The following is a 16,826-nucleotide window of genomic DNA, read 5'->3' on the forward strand; positions in this document are numbered from 1 at the left end:
AAAAATAGACTCCCGGTGTAGTCTGACGCTCCAGGTTCTTCTGATTCTAGTTTAGAGTTTTCGGAAACTGAAGAGGGATTAGAAGGTGATGATGCCGAAGACCAAGATGGGGAAAACGTTGAGCCATTGGTGGAACCAACTCCCGGGGATGCGAATACTTTTCTTCCTCCTGATTCTGTAGACGTTGCAGCTTAGCTTTTTCTTTCTTTTTCTATTTTGTACCTTTATCACTTTGACGCGCCCTTGTAAATAAAAACATATTTTTTGCTTAAGTATCGTTTGAGTCTTATTTGCGTTTAGAATATTCATGCAAGTCTTTAACTTTCATACTTGCTTAAGTATTCTGTGCATGTTATTCTGTTTGCGCTTTATTATGTGTAATCTCGGATGTTTTTTCTTCGAAGCATTTTGGTTCTGAGAATTATCCCTTTTACATGAGGGTTTCAATAACTATTTGCGCAAATTTGCCTTTTGCGTCTTTTTCGTATACAGCTTCGGGTGTATTTTTCTCCGATGGCATCATGGATTTCGGGCACTGATTCTTCCGGAACCAACCCTTTAACGTGAGGGTTTTTATAAGAGAGGGCCCTCTTATGTTTACAGTTCTCTTGAAGAGGACGTCTCATGTTCATTACGGTACAATAATTTGAAGTACTTGTTTAACTTTCAAATGGTAAAATTAACTCATCGTTCTGACAAGAAACAATATAAAAACAAAAGGATTTTATTTCATTTAATTCCTTATATTTTCAAAAGTACATAAGCATTTTGCTATGCAGAAAAGAGATTGCCATGACTTGTGGCTATAAAGAAATTGCCATGACTTGTGGCTATCTTGTACAACTTGTTTCTATGGAGTTGGTTGCACAGGCCCCGGTCCCGATGATGTATTCTGTTACGGATTTTAGTTCCCCGGTTGATGTGGAATTCAGTGTTGCTGTAACCTCATATCATTCCCCCCAAGTATTCGAATGCGAAGAATGCGAATTGGAACACTAGAACTCTTGTATCTTCGAAGATCCCACCAATGAATTGCTAGGTAATCCTTCACTCGGCAACATATCTTGTTTCCCATTAGGAACCCATGCTATCGAGCGAAAGAATACCTAACAATCCTGTAGTGGTTTGTGCTCGTGAACGATCAGGTAACCTCTTTTTGGTAGCAAACTTAATTTCCCGGTGGGAATTTGCTATCAAAGCAAAGATTATGTAATCATACCCGAGTGGAAACTTTCTTGTTTGCCTTGTTATCAAAGGTCTTATCATTGTTGTCTTCATAGTATGCTTTCCGTCGCTGCCTCGTTAAAAACCTTGCTAGAAAAACCCAATTGGGACAAAAACTGAACGAAGGAAAAAAGAGTGCAGCACATACTTTCCGTTTGACTGTTGTTCATCAGTAGTAATATCTTTTGAGGTGAGTTATGTTCCATTTGTTGGGCAACTTGCCTCCGTTTTGGTTGTCTAACTCGTATGATCCTTTCCTAGTGATAGCTAAAACCCGGTAAGGGCATTCCCATATTGTGCCTAACTTGCCCGCGTTGAGTTCCCGGGTGTTTTGAGTTACCTTTCTCAAGACCAAGTCTCCTACTTTGAAATAACGGAGGTTGGCTCTTCGATTATAATATCGCTCCATTCTCTTCTTTTGAGCCGTCATTCTGACATGCGCTAAGTCCCTGCGTTCCTCGAGCAGCTCCAAGTTGATTAGCATTGTTTCGTTGTTTGATTCTTCATTTGCCTGGAAATACCTTAAGTTTGGTTCCCCCACTTCCACCGGTATCAAAGCTTTTGCACCGTATACAAGGGGAAAAGGGGTCTATCCCGTGCTTGACTTGGCCGTTGTTCGGTAGGCCCATAGGACCCTAGGTAATTCTTCGGGCCAGCTGCCTTTTGCTGCTTCCAACCTTTTCTTGAGGTTTTGAATAATCAATTTGTTTGTTGACTCCGCTTGACCATTTGCGATTGGATGATAAGGTGAAGAGATAATCCTCTTTATCTTCAAGTTTTCAAGGAACTTTGTAACTTTTGCGTCAATAAACTGCGGCCCATTGTCGCATGCAATCTCTTTTGGTATTCCAAACCTGCAGATTATATTTTTCAAAAGGAAGTCGACCAATTTGCGTTCTCCGATCTTCTGATAAGGACCTGTTTCCACCCATTTAGAAAAATAATTAGTCAAAATTAAAAGAAACCTTACCTTTCCAGGAGCCGGTGGCAGTGGTCCGACGATGTCCATCCATCATTTCATGAACGACCATGGGGACAAAATCGAATGCAAGGGTTCTACCGGTTGATGGACCAGTGATGCGTAGAGTTGGCACTTATCACATTTTCGTACGAAGATTTTAGCATCTTGTTCCATACGGGGCCAGTAATACCCTTCCCGAACTAATTTCAGCACCAAAGAATCTGCAACTAAGTGGTTGCCGCATATCCCTTCGTGTACTTCTCTCATGACATAGTTAGTTTCTGATGCTCCTAAGCACCGGGCCAACGGGCCTTGAAAGGATTTTATGTATAATTGGCCTTTCTTGAAGCTATAACGTGCAGCTTTGGCGCATAACGCTCTTGATGCTTTGGGGTCTTCGGGCAACTTTCCATGCTCGAGATAATCTATTATTTCGTTTCTCCAGTACCATACCAAACTAGTCGAATTCACCTCATAGTCACCATCTGTGTCCAAGGCTGAGTTCATCAGTTGTACTACCGTCCCTGATTCAGATCCTTGGATTTCTGTTGATGAGCCTAAATTTTCCAATGCATCTGTTTCCGCGTTATCTTCCCTCGGGATATGTGTTATTAACCACTCCCAAAATCGTGCTAATAGAGCCTGACCCTTTATCACGTATTGTTGCATACGTTCCTCTTTGGTGTCAAAAATTTCGTAGACCTGATTTACCACCAACTGCGAATCACATTTGATTTCGATGACTTCGTAGTCAAGCCCCCGGGCCAATTCGAGCCCTGCAATCAAAGCTTCGTACTCTCCTTCATGGTTAGTTAAAGAAATCGTTGTGATGGCTTGCCTTAAGGTTTCCCCCGAAGGCCTGATTAAGATTATTCCGAGCCCGAGCCCCTTTACGTTTGAAGCTCCATTCGTAAATAAGGTCCAAACTCTCGATGTCAATTCTGACACCATTATTGCCTCTTTAGCTGCCAGAGGCAATAGTCCCGAACTGAAGTTGGCCATGAAGTCAGCCAAGACTTGCGACTTAATTACAGTCCTCGGTTTATACTCTATGTCGAATTCGCTCATTTCGACGGCCCATTTGGCCAACCTACCCGAGAGATTGAGTTTATGGAGGATATTCCTCAGAGGGAATGTAGTTACCACAACTATCACGTGGCATTGAAAATAGGGCCTCAGCTTTCGAGCTGCAACTACGAGAGCTAAGGCCAGCTTTTCCAGATGTGGGAGATAAGGCCAACGGCGAATTTCTGCACCCGTTAAAATTTTTCTAACATAAAAAATGGGAGATTGCGTACCTTCGTCCTCTCGGACTAAAACTGCACTTACCGCAACTTCTGAAACCGCGAGGTAGACTAGCAACGTTTCACCTTCTTTTGGTTTTGAGAGCAACGAAGGGCTTGACAAATATTTTTTCAACTCTTTCAAGGCTTGCTGACACTCCGATGTCCATTTAAAATTCTTTTTCTTTTTGAGTAGTACGAAGAAGCGATGACATTTTTCTAACAATCGGGAAATGAACCTACTCAAATCTGCCAATCTCCCTGTGAGACTCTGGACTTCTTTTACGTTAGTCAATTGATCTGGGATGTCCTCTATGGCCTTGATTTTGTCGGAATTTACCTCAATTCCCCTTTGTGAGACCAAGAATCCTAGAAACTTACCCGAACCGACCCCGAACGCATACTTCTCGGGGTTAAGTTTCATATTGTGCTCCCTCAGGATGTCGAATGTTTCTTGCAATTGCTCAAGTGGTCACCTGCATTCAAAGACTTAACGAGCATATTGTCTATATATACTTCCATAGTCTTTCCTATTTATTTTTCGAACATCTAATTCACGAGCCGTTGATAAGTGGATCCGGCGTTTTTTAGCCTGTAGGGCATCACATTGTAACAATATATACCAAAATTTGTTATAAACAAAGTCTTTTCCTAATCTTCTGGGTTCATCTTGATTTGATTGTACCCAGAATAAGCATCAAGAAAACTCATTAACTCCTGCCAGGCCATAGCATCAATCATCTTATCGATATTTGGCAATGGGAATGAGTCTTTCGGGCACGCCTTATTAAGATTCTTATAATCTACGCACATGCAAAATTTATTATTTTTCTTAGGTACTACTACTACATTGGCTAGCTAGTCCAGATACCTTACCTCTCGGATTGAACCAATCTTAAGTAAACGAATTACCTCTTCTTTGACGAATTTATTCCTTGCTTCAGCAATAGGATGCAAAATTTATCGGAGGTATGTTGGGATCCAAGCTTAACTTGTGTATGGATATCTCTATTGGGATTCCTGTCATATTCTCGTGCAACCATGCAAAACAATCGGCGTTAATTTTAAGGAATTAAATAAAAGCAGACATGTGTTCCGGGTGCAGTCATGTTCCCAAATTGAATTTCCTTTCTAGGAATTCTTCGAACAACGTAACCTACTCCAGTTCTTCTGCCGTGGATTTTGTCACGTCCGCCTCTTCCGGTACTTGAAAATACCTTGGTACCTGATATTGTTCCGACTCTTCTGTCCCCAAGTTATCTTCCTCTGGTTCGGAGGTAGGTGTCGGTTCTAGTAATTGTTATGCCGCACGTTCCTTTCCTTTACTACTGAAAACCGAAATTGCATTCATCTACCTTGCTACCGGTTGATCACCCCTTATCTGTTTGATCCCTTCGGGTGTCAGAAATTTTAACAATTGTTGATATGTTGAAGGCACGACTTTCATCTCGTGCAACCATGGTCTTCCAAAGATGATGTTATACCCAATGTTTCCATTTACCACTTCGAAGAGTGTTGTGTTCGTTACTCCCTCAGCATTCGTGAGCAGTAAAATTTCTCCCCGGATAGTCACGCTTGCGAGGTTGAATCCGACGAGGAGTTTCGTTGCCGGGATAATGCTTATGGTGAGTTTAGCTTGCTCTAGTACTCTCCATTGTATGATATTAGCTAAACTTCTTGGATCCACTAAAACACGGTTAATTTTAAAATCTAACACATTTAAAGAAATTACCAGTGTGTCATTGTGCGGCAGTAGTAATCCGTCCGCATCTTCGTCCATGAATGTGATATCGTCTTCCCAGAGCCTCTTACTATGAGTTATCGACACTTTTGTCTTCCTCACTGCTGAAAAAGTGACCCCGTTAATTTCATTCCCTCCGAAGATCATGTTGATCATTTGGCGTGGAGGTTCTTCTCCTGCTTTCAAGGTTTCCGCGTCACCCTTGTTCCGACCATAGTTGTTTTTAGCTCGATAACTCAAGAATTCTCTGAGGTGACCATTCTTTAACAGTATTGCCACTTCTTCCCGGAGGTGTCGGCAGTCCCCAATCCGGTGGCCGTTAGTGCCATGGTATTCACACCATAAATTGGGATCCCTCTGGCTGGGATTGAATTTCATATGTCTTGGGAATCGTGCCTCTTTGATATTCCTCATGGCTGACACCAACCCTACGACACTGAAATTGAAGTTATATTCTGATAACTTTGGGTAAGATGAATCTCGCGACCCTGGGATTTCTCTATCCTGCAATGATCTGTTGTTCCGGCCACGTTCGGTCCTTCTATCAACGGTGAACCTGTCTGATGTCCGGAAGTTCCTACCACGACCTTCTGTCCGCTCGTAGTGCAAAAACTGCCCCCTCGAAGTCCGTCTATCCATGTCAATATCAGCTTTCATTTTTTCTCTGTTCTTTTCCCGTCCTTTGGTCGACGATGGAAAGCCAACCTGATCGTATTTGATCCTTATTTTCAACTCGTACCATTGTGGACACCCGCTCAAGTCGTCGCTTGAAACTCGAGCAGACTTTCCTTCAACTTTCGGGAAGCATCCGAACTTCTTGGATTTAAACCTTTGGTGAATGCTTCATCTGCCCATTTACCCGAGACTACTGGTAGTAACATCCTTTCCTTCTGGAACCGTGTAACGAACTCTCGTAATAACTCGGATTCTCCCTGTGCGATCCTGAATATGTCGGCCTTTCGGGCTTGTACCTTTCTTGCACCAGCGTGAACCTTGATGAAGGAATCCACGAGCATCTCAAAGGAATCTATGGAATGCTCTAGCAATAATGAATACCCCGTTAAAGCTCCTCTCACGAGAGTCTCACCAAATTTCCTTAGCAATACGGATTCAATTTCGTGAGGAGCCAAATTATTTCCTTTCACTGCTGTTGTGTAAGTGGTAATGTGCTCCAGTGGATCTGAAGTTCCGTCATAATTTGGCACTTCGGGCACTTTGAATCGCTTCGGGATTAATTCCGGGGCCGCAATCGACTTGTATGGTAATTGAATATACTTCTTCGAGTTTGGGCCTTTTAATACTGGTGGTGCGCCCGAGATTTGATCCATGCGGGCGTTTACTTCCTTCATGAACCGCAAAAGTTCATCCTTGAACGGATTGTTACCGTTGTTGAGGCCGGATCTACTTCCCCAGCCCCGTCAGAGCCAACTTCATCCCTGGGAGTGTTATTATCAACTCTCTGCATCGTCTGATTCGCGGGAACATCAGGAGGAACTGGACCTCATCTGTTTGCATTATTTGAGACACCTGATAGTGCCTGCTTCAGTTCTGTCATAACCTGATCCTGCCGCGTGAGATGACCTAGAATGACTGATTGTTGCTCTTGCAGGACCCTTACTGCATCCGCTACATGCTCCTCATCAGCATCATCAGGAGTTGCCTCCCGAACCTGTCGAGGGTACCGCCTGTCATGTACCGGTGCGGCGTTGTTCCCCTCATTGCGAGTGTCACTGATTGAATCCTCGAAATGAGGTTGTTCCCCTTGAATTCCAGGGTTGCGTATGCCGTTAACAATGTTATCTGCCATTTTTTGTGATTCTTTTGGTAAGACAAAGTAACCAAAACACATTAGTAAAAAAGGCAAGGATCAATTTAATCGCACGGCTGTCTAGGCCCTACGGTGGGCACCAAATTGTTTACCCGTAAAATAATACAGTTGAATTTATTCGTGGTTTCTAGACAAGTGAATTAATTTGATCCAAAAAGTAATGAAATAACTGATGAAATATAAAATACTTAGCCTTAGAATGCAGATGAAATAACAAAGCTAATGAGTCCGGGAATAAGATTTTCGGCCACAACAATGATAAGATCAAAAGCGAGAGAATAAGTTGTATTAAAATACTGTATAGAATGTAGTGTAAGTGAGCCAGAAAATTTTCCTCTCTTACAATGATAACTGAGCTCCCTATTTATAGCTATGTATAGGGAAAGGAAGTCCTAGGATCATGCCCTTTTTTAATGCCAATTATGAGGGTCGTTGATGAAGATGTAACGTTGGACATAAATGCTAAATTCCTTGTAATGGACCATCATCCTTAATGCTGCAAAATATTCTGTATTAAATGTTACCGGGCGCAAAGCATTTAATACTCCATTTATAATCGTTATTCTTTCCGGTGACAAGCGAAACAGCTATGTTCGATGGCCATCCATATCTTGTGTTCCACGTGCCCTTCCTTTAAGTGGCCACGTGTCATGTCGTATTTTTTCCTATACAAACTATAATGTTATCTTACACTTTAACGTGTAGTAACAAGAAAAAAAGGCATACATGTCATCACTATCTTAGATGAATCACATGTAGCATTCAATACTCCAATCCATGAAGATCGTTATTTAATAAGCCAATGACAAATATTTTCATGGCTGTGGGAACTAATCCTTAAGTTCCGAAAAACGGAAGAAGTGTTTTCTTACCATTACTTCGAGCCTAGTCTTCAAAAGGTTTAAAAATATTGGCAAGTCTTAAAGTAAGGGCATTTGTAGGCATATAAATTTTATCAGAATTAAATTCAATAAAATAATTTAGACTATATATAAAATATATTTGTCAAAATAAATATTTTAGGCTAATTTAATTAGATTACTTATATAAGTCCAATATATAAGGTCCAAATGCATTGGGCTAATCCATTTAATTGGGCCACAAATGATGAGCCAATTCATCAAGCCCAAGATGTTATCTTTCTAGAGGACCAACTTGGTGCCACGTGTCAAATGGCATGGCATGCCAAGTCAAACGGAAGAGCCGATAGGATCATGTCAAGTGTCAAAATGATAAGGCATGCAAAGTCAAACTAAAAGGCCAATCAAACCGCACCACGTGTGCTAGTGACATATTCTGGTCAATCAAATACGGCCTGGTCACACTTTAATTTGATTGGTCGGAAAGAGTTTGTTCTTATCATAATTCTTTCCTCCCACAACTATAAATAGGGGTCTTCATAACTTAGAAAAAGGACCAGAAGTTATAACAAGAAGCAAGAAAGAGCTCGTGGATCAAACGCCGCAAATTTCTCTGCAAGTTTCAAGCTTCAAGCAATCAAGTTCAAGTTCAAGAAATCAAGTTTAAGCTCAAGAACGAAGAACAAATCAAGATTCGAGGAGTACGAGTTCAAATCAAAGTTCGTGCAAGTGAATTCAAGATCATCGTTCGTGACAACAAATATAGATTCAAGATCAAGCTCAAAGGCCCTTGAATTTATTTACTATTGAAAAGAAGAATGAGAGGATTCATAGATATTATACACTCATATTATTTGAAATCAAATACTACGATTGTTGCAATATTTTTTGGCCTGATTTTATTTTCTCGATGCAATTTATTGTCTACACGCTTAAAAGAGTGAGTTCTTTCAAGTAGAATTGTCCACTTAAAAAACGTAAAGTAAAGGGATCGTGATATCAAAACGGTACAAGTGAAAATATCTATTATGCGTAAAATTAATGTTATTTTGCTTTAACGATATTATTTGAGTAGCTCGTACCTTGATAATTCCATCAAGTATCGATTAGGATGCTACCTCCTACCAACACGACTAATTGTGAAGAATCTTATACGTAATTGACCCAAAAGATTTAAGGGTATTAAGAAGAAATTAAAGAAATATAGAATAATATCTACAAACCTTTGGAACCAAATCAATCAGAAACTTATGAAAGAAATTAAAGAAATATAGAATAATATCTACTATATTTCCTTTTAGAATTTTCAAAAAGTTATGCTCTAATTTTCCCCCAAATTACAAGTTTTACTTAGAAGGATTTCTTATTAAATTACAAGTTTCATTTATAAGGATTTCCTAATGATAAGATTTCTCTTTAAATTTTGTCCAGTTTGTGGACGACAAACAAAAATTAAAGCCTCTCTACATCCAACCAGTATAGAAGAAGCTCCAAATTGTAATCTATATGCACCCTTGATTTAATTCCATTTTCTTTTTCCAAAAAACAAAAGCTAGTGGAGAATAATCGTATTGTCAAATCTTCCTTGTTTTTACTATTTGTATTCCCTTTCACTTGTGATGACATAAAGTATGAATACCGATAATTTTAAATTTTAAAAGGAAAATAAAAATAGAAAACCAAATATACACACACATTAGTATAGTTCACAAAAGTAAGTTTGATTAAAACAACATTCTCCAAGAAATTTTCAACTAACAACACAAGATCATTTCGTTTTACTTTTTGTGAGAGTGAAATATATTGCACTATTTTGTATTTGAATAGTTATATAAAATTATATAACATCGTATAATTAGTATAACTTTGTCAATTATTAAAGATGTTTCAAAATAGAATGAGACATGTAAATTGAGGTTATATGTTCTTCTTTGTCCAATTTAACAATCCGGTATTTGAGCACCAAAGAGACCCACTAAGGCCCGGGGAACTTCCCCTACCAAAAGGATCCCACTTTCTAACGCTGGTAGACATATGGTTAAGGGCGAAGAAACTGTAATAATTCATATGTCAGAGCTCAAGTTCATAACACTTATTATCCACCCTTTACGATGGACGTCACAATCACCCCTCATCTACCCCTAGGGACTCAGCATCCTCGTTCAAGTTTGCCCCACCACCATATTGTCACAATCACCCCTCATCTACCCCTAAGGACTCAGCATCTTCGCTCAAGTTTGCCCCACCACTATACTGAGGGAGCATGAGGCTCTGTTAACATATTTATCACAACCCATGCCATGGTACTTATTGTTCGTTTTGGCCCAACAAACCTCACTAATTTTTTCATTGGGTTGCGCTATCATTGAGTCCAAAAGTGTACATACCATGTGAACTTATGTTATGCCTTATAAAACTCTTTATTTCCTCTCACATTCTAGTGTTGGTTTTCTCTTAGGTAACATGGGCATCCTTTCTTCGGAAGCTTGCCGGTATAAAAATCTGTTAGTCCTGCTTGACCCGTTCTCATTGGTCTGCTCTCGTCACAACTCACAAGAACCACACCACATTAATTGGTAGTATATGTTTTCGATTATAGTTATTACTTATTGAAAAATTGCATTAAATAGTTAGGAGGGAAAAAGAAAGATAAGGCTTATCACCTTTTTCCAGGATAAAAAGTTTTTAGAAAAGTATGGAGATTTAAGTTTAAGGTTATATGGAACAACTTTTCTAATCAAACAAGTTCTCATTCGATATATTAAATTAACTTTCTTAAATGGACTTTTGCCCACATCATGTTACATAATTCGCAGATGTGTGGTACCACTTGGTTAAGGAGAATATAAGGGGGGATTACCCTCTATAAGGAAAAAAGATAACCTCCCATGGAATATATTAATATAATCCTTCAATGTGCCTTCTTTTTTTTTATTCTTTTCTTCTTCTCTTTTTTTGGTTCACTTCTTGGGCATATACATTTTTCCAGTTATTTTCTTGGGAAACCTGTGGATCAGAATAGCTTTACTTGTATTCCTTTCCAAATATTATTTGACAAGTTAAATTTGTCTCCAAGATTAAATCTATTTTTAGAAAAAAGAAAGTATATTTTTCACAAATTTCCTAGTTTCAGAGAGCTTAAAGCTTATCAATGACTTCACAACTTCTTTATATTAAAAGTCCAAATGCAAATAAAAAGTTTCACAGCATCTAATGAAACATCAGTATTTATTACCAGAAGATCCACTATCATCATTATCTCTTACAATTCAAGGATTCATTATTCCCAAAGCATTAAAAAGAAAACCACCAAAAGCATCCAATCCCAAGAAGGATTAGTAGAATTCCAAATCAATAAAAGCCATTCTCCCTATCCCCTTCTTCATGCCCACATCCTCCACAAACCCCAAAGCCAACTTTTGGGATTTGAAATCCTCCCCAAACTAAGGATCCCCATGCCTTGTAAATATGAATTCACCACTATCCAAGACAATTAGTAGATAATTGTTCAGGTCAACTTGCACCACCTCAACTATGAGCCGTTTGGACATAAGAAATTTTTTTTTTTTTAAAAATATTTTTATTTTTTTTCGAAATCAGCGTTTATTCATAAAATTTTTAATTTTCACTTGAAGATGCATTTTGGAATTTTTTGAAATTTTAAAAAACTTCAAAAAACTGTTTTTCAAAACTTTCACTCAGATTACTCACAAAATTTAAAAAACAACCCAAAATTATATTCATGTCCAAACACAACTCTAATTTTTAAATAATATTTTCACTTGAAAAAAATTTTCCTTTTTTTTTTAATTTTACAATTCTTTATGTCCAAACGCCCACTATATCATTAAATATTTGTTAATCTCACCAATACAGATAATGCCCATTAAAGTTTAGGTAGATGAGAAAAAATTACATACTATTATCTTTATTGAAATTTGAACCCTAATCTTTAAAATTGTACTCAATTCATCGAGTACTAGACCCTAAGAGCGCAATCCAAGACAATTGGTATATATTTATATCATGTTGTAGGAAACACAAAGAATGACAAAGTGTATTTTAAAGATAGAATAAAATCCGATGAAGGGATATGGATTCCAATTCCAATTACTTTGAACTTCGTGTTACATCAGATGATTATTCACATGTACATTTACATACCATTTTCTAGCACTAACATTATTCCAAGACTCCATAGAATCAGTAGTAAGAAAAACCTTTTTTTTGTAGCAGAAAGATATCGTCGCTTACCTTTATATCTGTGTTTCTTCTCTTTTAAAATAAGCATAGTACCAAAACTCAGAAAATATTAACAATCTTGAAAATGAAATAACTTCATATCAATGCTGAATTGTCACAAATGCTGATAATCCCTTTTTCAGTACAATGAAATATCAGTCTACTTAAATCAAGGTAAAAACTTTTTTGACTAAGAGACTACACAATAATATTGAAGAAACATCACCTGCACCGGGTCTCATTTCTCAATAACCCATTCTTCTACTACCTGATATAAATAATTAATTTAAATAATAAAGAAAAATAATATTTTTCAGAATTTTGGAGCTCCTTTGCTGGCTTCTTCTCTGCTTACAGTTGACCTGCTCAGAAGCCAGCATGAAGAAATCATAAGAATGTAGACAGATTACTAAAACGGCATCCGCGTTCACACAGGGTCCGGGGAAAGGCCGCACTCCAAGAGGGTGTGATGTAGACAGTCTACTCTAATGCAAGCATTAGTGGCTGCTTCCACGGCTCGAACCCGTAACCTATACATCACACGGAGACAAATGTAAAAAGGTTACTCTTTACCAAAATCTTATGTTATGAAAACGCCAAGGCCCGGCAAAATGAAAATAAGGATATTTTTACTGAGCCATTAGCTTATCAAGCTTCATTTGCTCCATCCATGCATTCAATTGATCAAATTGTTCAATCTGGGAATTCGAAGTCGAATCTTCAGCGAGATCTGCAGTAGAGCCTGCGAGACCTAAGACACGAGATGCAGCTTTGTCTTTCAACTCCTGTGGTGATTCTTTGACAAGAGATTGAACCCACGAGATATCAGGCTCTTCTCCATTGTTAGCAAGCTCAAATGACGATGATCTCTTTAACCTACCAAACTCCTCAGTAGTGACAGCCCAATCTGCATTTCCGGTAGAGGAACCCCACTTCGACCAAGTATCTACTGGAGAGCCAACAACAGCAGAAGCTATGGAGCCAAGATCACGAGAGCTAAGACTCCTAAATTGCTGCTGCTTCTCACGTTGAGAAAGCGTAGACACACGGGAACTCATAGGTGATATTGGCTCCATTCCTCGGGGTGACATCCTTCCCGGTGTTTGAACCCCGAAAGAAGCCTGCAATAGAGGATTATCAACATTTTTTGGTGAGAATTTTGTATTAATGGGAGATAACATGCTCTGCTGCGGCTGCTGGAATTGATTGAGAACTGCAGACTTGTGGGTAGGGGAGAAAACTGCTTGAGCTAATGCCTGATCAGAATATCTAGGAGATTCTGCAGAAAATAAATCCTCAAGATTTGAAGGAGTTAGGGTCTTAGGATGAGCTAAACGGTTCAAAGAATTAGCATTCACACTGGACTGTGATAGGCAGGGGAATTCATTTATAAACTGCTGTTGTTGTTGCATATCAAAGTTTAAGTCTTCAGCACGGATGTCTCTTGCATGTAGTGATGACCTCAAGCGACTGGACTGGAAATTGCTGCAAGGAAGATGCAATGCTGGAACATTTGGTTGAGGCCAACTCATGTTTGAGACGCCGTTAGCAGAGGGAGACATCGGAGGAGTGAAAGGTAATGGGGACATGACACGGACCGACGAAGGAGAACCTGGAATAAGGCCCATAGCTGCTGCAAAATCCATGGCATTGGCAGCAGAGGTGTTCGAGCGAGGCGAGGGAACAGCGGAACCAGTAGAGACATACAGGGGTCTGAGTTCTTCCTGTGTGTGGGCAAAGAAGCAAACTCTTCTATTGCACTTTGTACCATCTTTGCAAAGTCGGGTTCGATACTGAGCAGGATGCAGCCAACACTCAAATACCCCGTGAGCATATTCGCACATGTCCCCTCGTTGGCAAGCTCCCTTCCGGAACTCAGGGCAAGGTACACAGCTGTAGTGATATTTTCTTGGATCCCTTCTTCGAGCATTTTCACCAGGATGGACAAATGGGCATTCAGTCCAATCATGAGAATATGCACGAGAACAAGGTCTGATCTTAAACGAGAACATTCTGAATTCATCTGTAGAGTAGATGCTGTTTTTAATGTCAGGCAAGGAGGGGTCAATGGGGTACTCTTTCTTCTCAGATGCAGAAGACACAGGGAGGTCATCAGACTTTGCACTCTTTGGGGAAGAAGTCGAGTCTGAAGTAGAAGAAGGTGATCTATTTCCAGGGGAAGGCGAAAGTGGTGGAGAATTTGAGTTCGAAGTGGCTGTTGACAACCTTAGGCTACACTTTCCCGTTGTATCACTTTTAAGAAGGCTCTCCAGGGATGTTTCTGTTGAGTGAAACTTTGGAGATACAACAATGACATCCTGAGGGCGATGGCCATTGGCATCTTCAGAGTTTGGATCAGCACCAGCTTCTAACAGCATTTTGACAGCATCAACAGCATTCCGAGACCCACCAGACGCAGCACAGTGAAGAGCAGTGCTTTTATCTCGGCCACATGATTGATTCACATCAACTTCAGGTAAAGACAGAATCAGTTTCAGAACATCGATACTGCCATATGTAGCAGCGACCAGCAAAGGAGTTCTATGCTCCAAAACCATTTGCCTTGAGCCCTTTTGGCGCCCATACCACAGTCCAACCTCATGAATACCGGATAGATCATGCTCCATCAATCTCTTAAATGCTACTATGTCATTGTTGGCCGCTAGTTCAAGCAAGCTAACAAAAGAATCTTCAGTTTCAACAGTCAGATGATTCATGTTCATGGTAGTGATCCAACTAATACAAAAGCTGATGCTACAGTTGAATAAAAAATGCTTTTCAACAGCTGCAGTCGAGAACACATACTTTCATCTCGGGATCCACTGTAAACAAAAAATGAAACGAAGCATTAGAATCAAAACATAATGTACCAAGCACAGTCTCGTATGATCAATCCAAAGCTAATGAGAGAAAAAGCTAGCCTTCTGCTAATGCAATTCAATAGGCAAACAAAATAAGAATCAACAACAATCTCTCTGTCAAGATAGAAAGTCAACTCTAGTGGCAGATTCGCAGATTTCAGCTTATTGCATTTTTTGACAGATTTTGAAAAAGCACTATATAAATTACACCATATTTGGTCAACAGACAATGCTACAGCCAAGACAAAGAAACTAATCACTAAGCTCTAACCAAAAACAAAAATGCTAGAAATTCATAAACAACAATACATTTCCCATCAATTGTAAACAGAAGGGAAAAGGAAAGATGCCTCTTTTGCTAGGTGAGGAAACACTAAATTAAAAAGGGTTCATCCTATTTTCTGACTCTCAAAACAATAAAGAAAAGCCACATATCACAGAGACTAATGGCAACCAATAAATAATACTATTCTTTACCAAAATGGAAAAATAATATTCTGCTGTGACCATGCTTTCTTTGAACTGAAGGTTTATTGGAAGCACCCTCTCTGATATCCTCCAAGACCCTACTTGCGGGATTAGGCTGCCTATATTGTTTTTGTACCAAAATGGAAAAATAGAAAAAGGAAGGAGAAAGACTATGACTTAGGCAACCTACTGTAATACTTCTCTCAATTGCAAATTTCATTCTCTGACAAAGAAAAGGAGAAAATCTATTCAAGAATCAATATTTTCCTTTTCTTTTTCTTTTTCTTTTTGATCATTACTGAAGAACCCAAGAGAACTCTTCAAAACAAGATGCTTAAAACAAAACCAACTCCTTTTAAAAGCAAACAATTAAGTACTTCAATAACAAAAAAATAAAAAGACATTAATTACCAACAAGGAATTCTTCAGCAAGAAGCAAAGAAATAAAGTCAAGAAGAGAATCGGAAAAAAAAACTTTTCCCACTAACAGATTAAACAAAAGGTCAAAAGGGGATTAATGGTCTACACCAAAAATCATTTTCCAAAATCCAAAACAAACTCAATCTTCAACTATACATACATAAAACCCATTTTTCTCATATTCAATATGAAAAAACAAGGAAGATAAAAAGAACAGAAAAATAACAAAGCGAAAAAAAAAAATAAAAAAATAACCATCCAAAGTAACAGATACTCCAAGTAAAATACATAACACTGATATTAAAGTAAAGCATTTCTCACCAAAATTTTCAGCTAATAATAACAAAGAATGAAGCTTTTGTCTTTGTATAAGTCCCCACCAACAACAGCAACATCAACAAGCAAGCTTTTGTCTTAGCAAGAGAGAGAGATTGAAAATAGGAAAAAGACTTGATTTTTACAGGTCTAGAGAGAGAAAAGAGAGCGCAAAAACAAGAAAGTTATGATAACACAAGGAGAGAGGGAGATAGCTTCTTCTTCATTTTCTCTTCTCCATTTCCTATGCTCTTTCTCTCTCTCTCTCTCTTTCTTTTTCTTTGATGACTGAAGGTGTGACAAATGAGACGAAGTAAACCTACAACATCTCGGAATAAACACCGACTTGGCTAAGGATAGACACAGTGAAGGCAATTCATGTAGGTGATACGAACTAGTTAGGATTAAGACTTAGTTGTTGTGGTTATAGTTATAATAAGTTTGGTTTTTGTAAGGAGTCTTTTTATCATTTTAGAGACTTGTATCTCTGCGTTAGGGGAAAGTGTATGATTTAGAGCTAAGTTGCTCGAACACAAGTGCGGGTGTCCGACACGAGTGCGGATCTAGAGGTCGGATCCTTCGAGATGTAAATTTTAAGATTCGGGGATACGGATCCTAGTACG

At 38.9% G+C, this 16,826-nt stretch overlaps 1 protein-coding gene across 2 annotated transcripts; it reads right to left on the reverse strand.

Annotated features, from left to right (window-relative positions):
• Positions 1-12,218: 12,218 nt before the first annotated feature.
• LOC107787785 (zinc finger CCCH domain-containing protein 30) lies at positions 12,219-16,492 on the reverse strand. Of its 2 annotated transcripts, none has more exons than XM_016609390.2 (2): positions 15,478-16,492; positions 12,219-14,961 (listed from the first exon to the last, which is right to left on the reverse strand). In XM_016609390.2, the coding sequence occupies exon 2, from the start codon at positions 14,860-14,862 to the stop codon at positions 12,769-12,771; it is 2,094 nt and encodes a 697-aa protein (XP_016464876.1). In that variant the 5' UTR covers positions 14,863-14,961; positions 15,478-16,492; the 3' UTR covers positions 12,219-12,768. The 2 variants fall into 2 exon arrangements, with proteins under 2 accessions (XP_016464876.1, XP_016464875.1); XM_016609389.2 differs by having other exon boundaries at positions 16,210-16,491.
• Between the last annotated feature and the right edge of the window lie 334 nt (positions 16,493-16,826).

This window comes from Nicotiana tabacum, chromosome 4 (genome assembly GCF_000715075.1).
Source record: "Nicotiana tabacum cultivar K326 chromosome 4, ASM71507v2, whole genome shotgun sequence".
NCBI lineage: Eukaryota > Viridiplantae > Streptophyta > Magnoliopsida > Solanales > Solanaceae > Nicotiana > Nicotiana tabacum.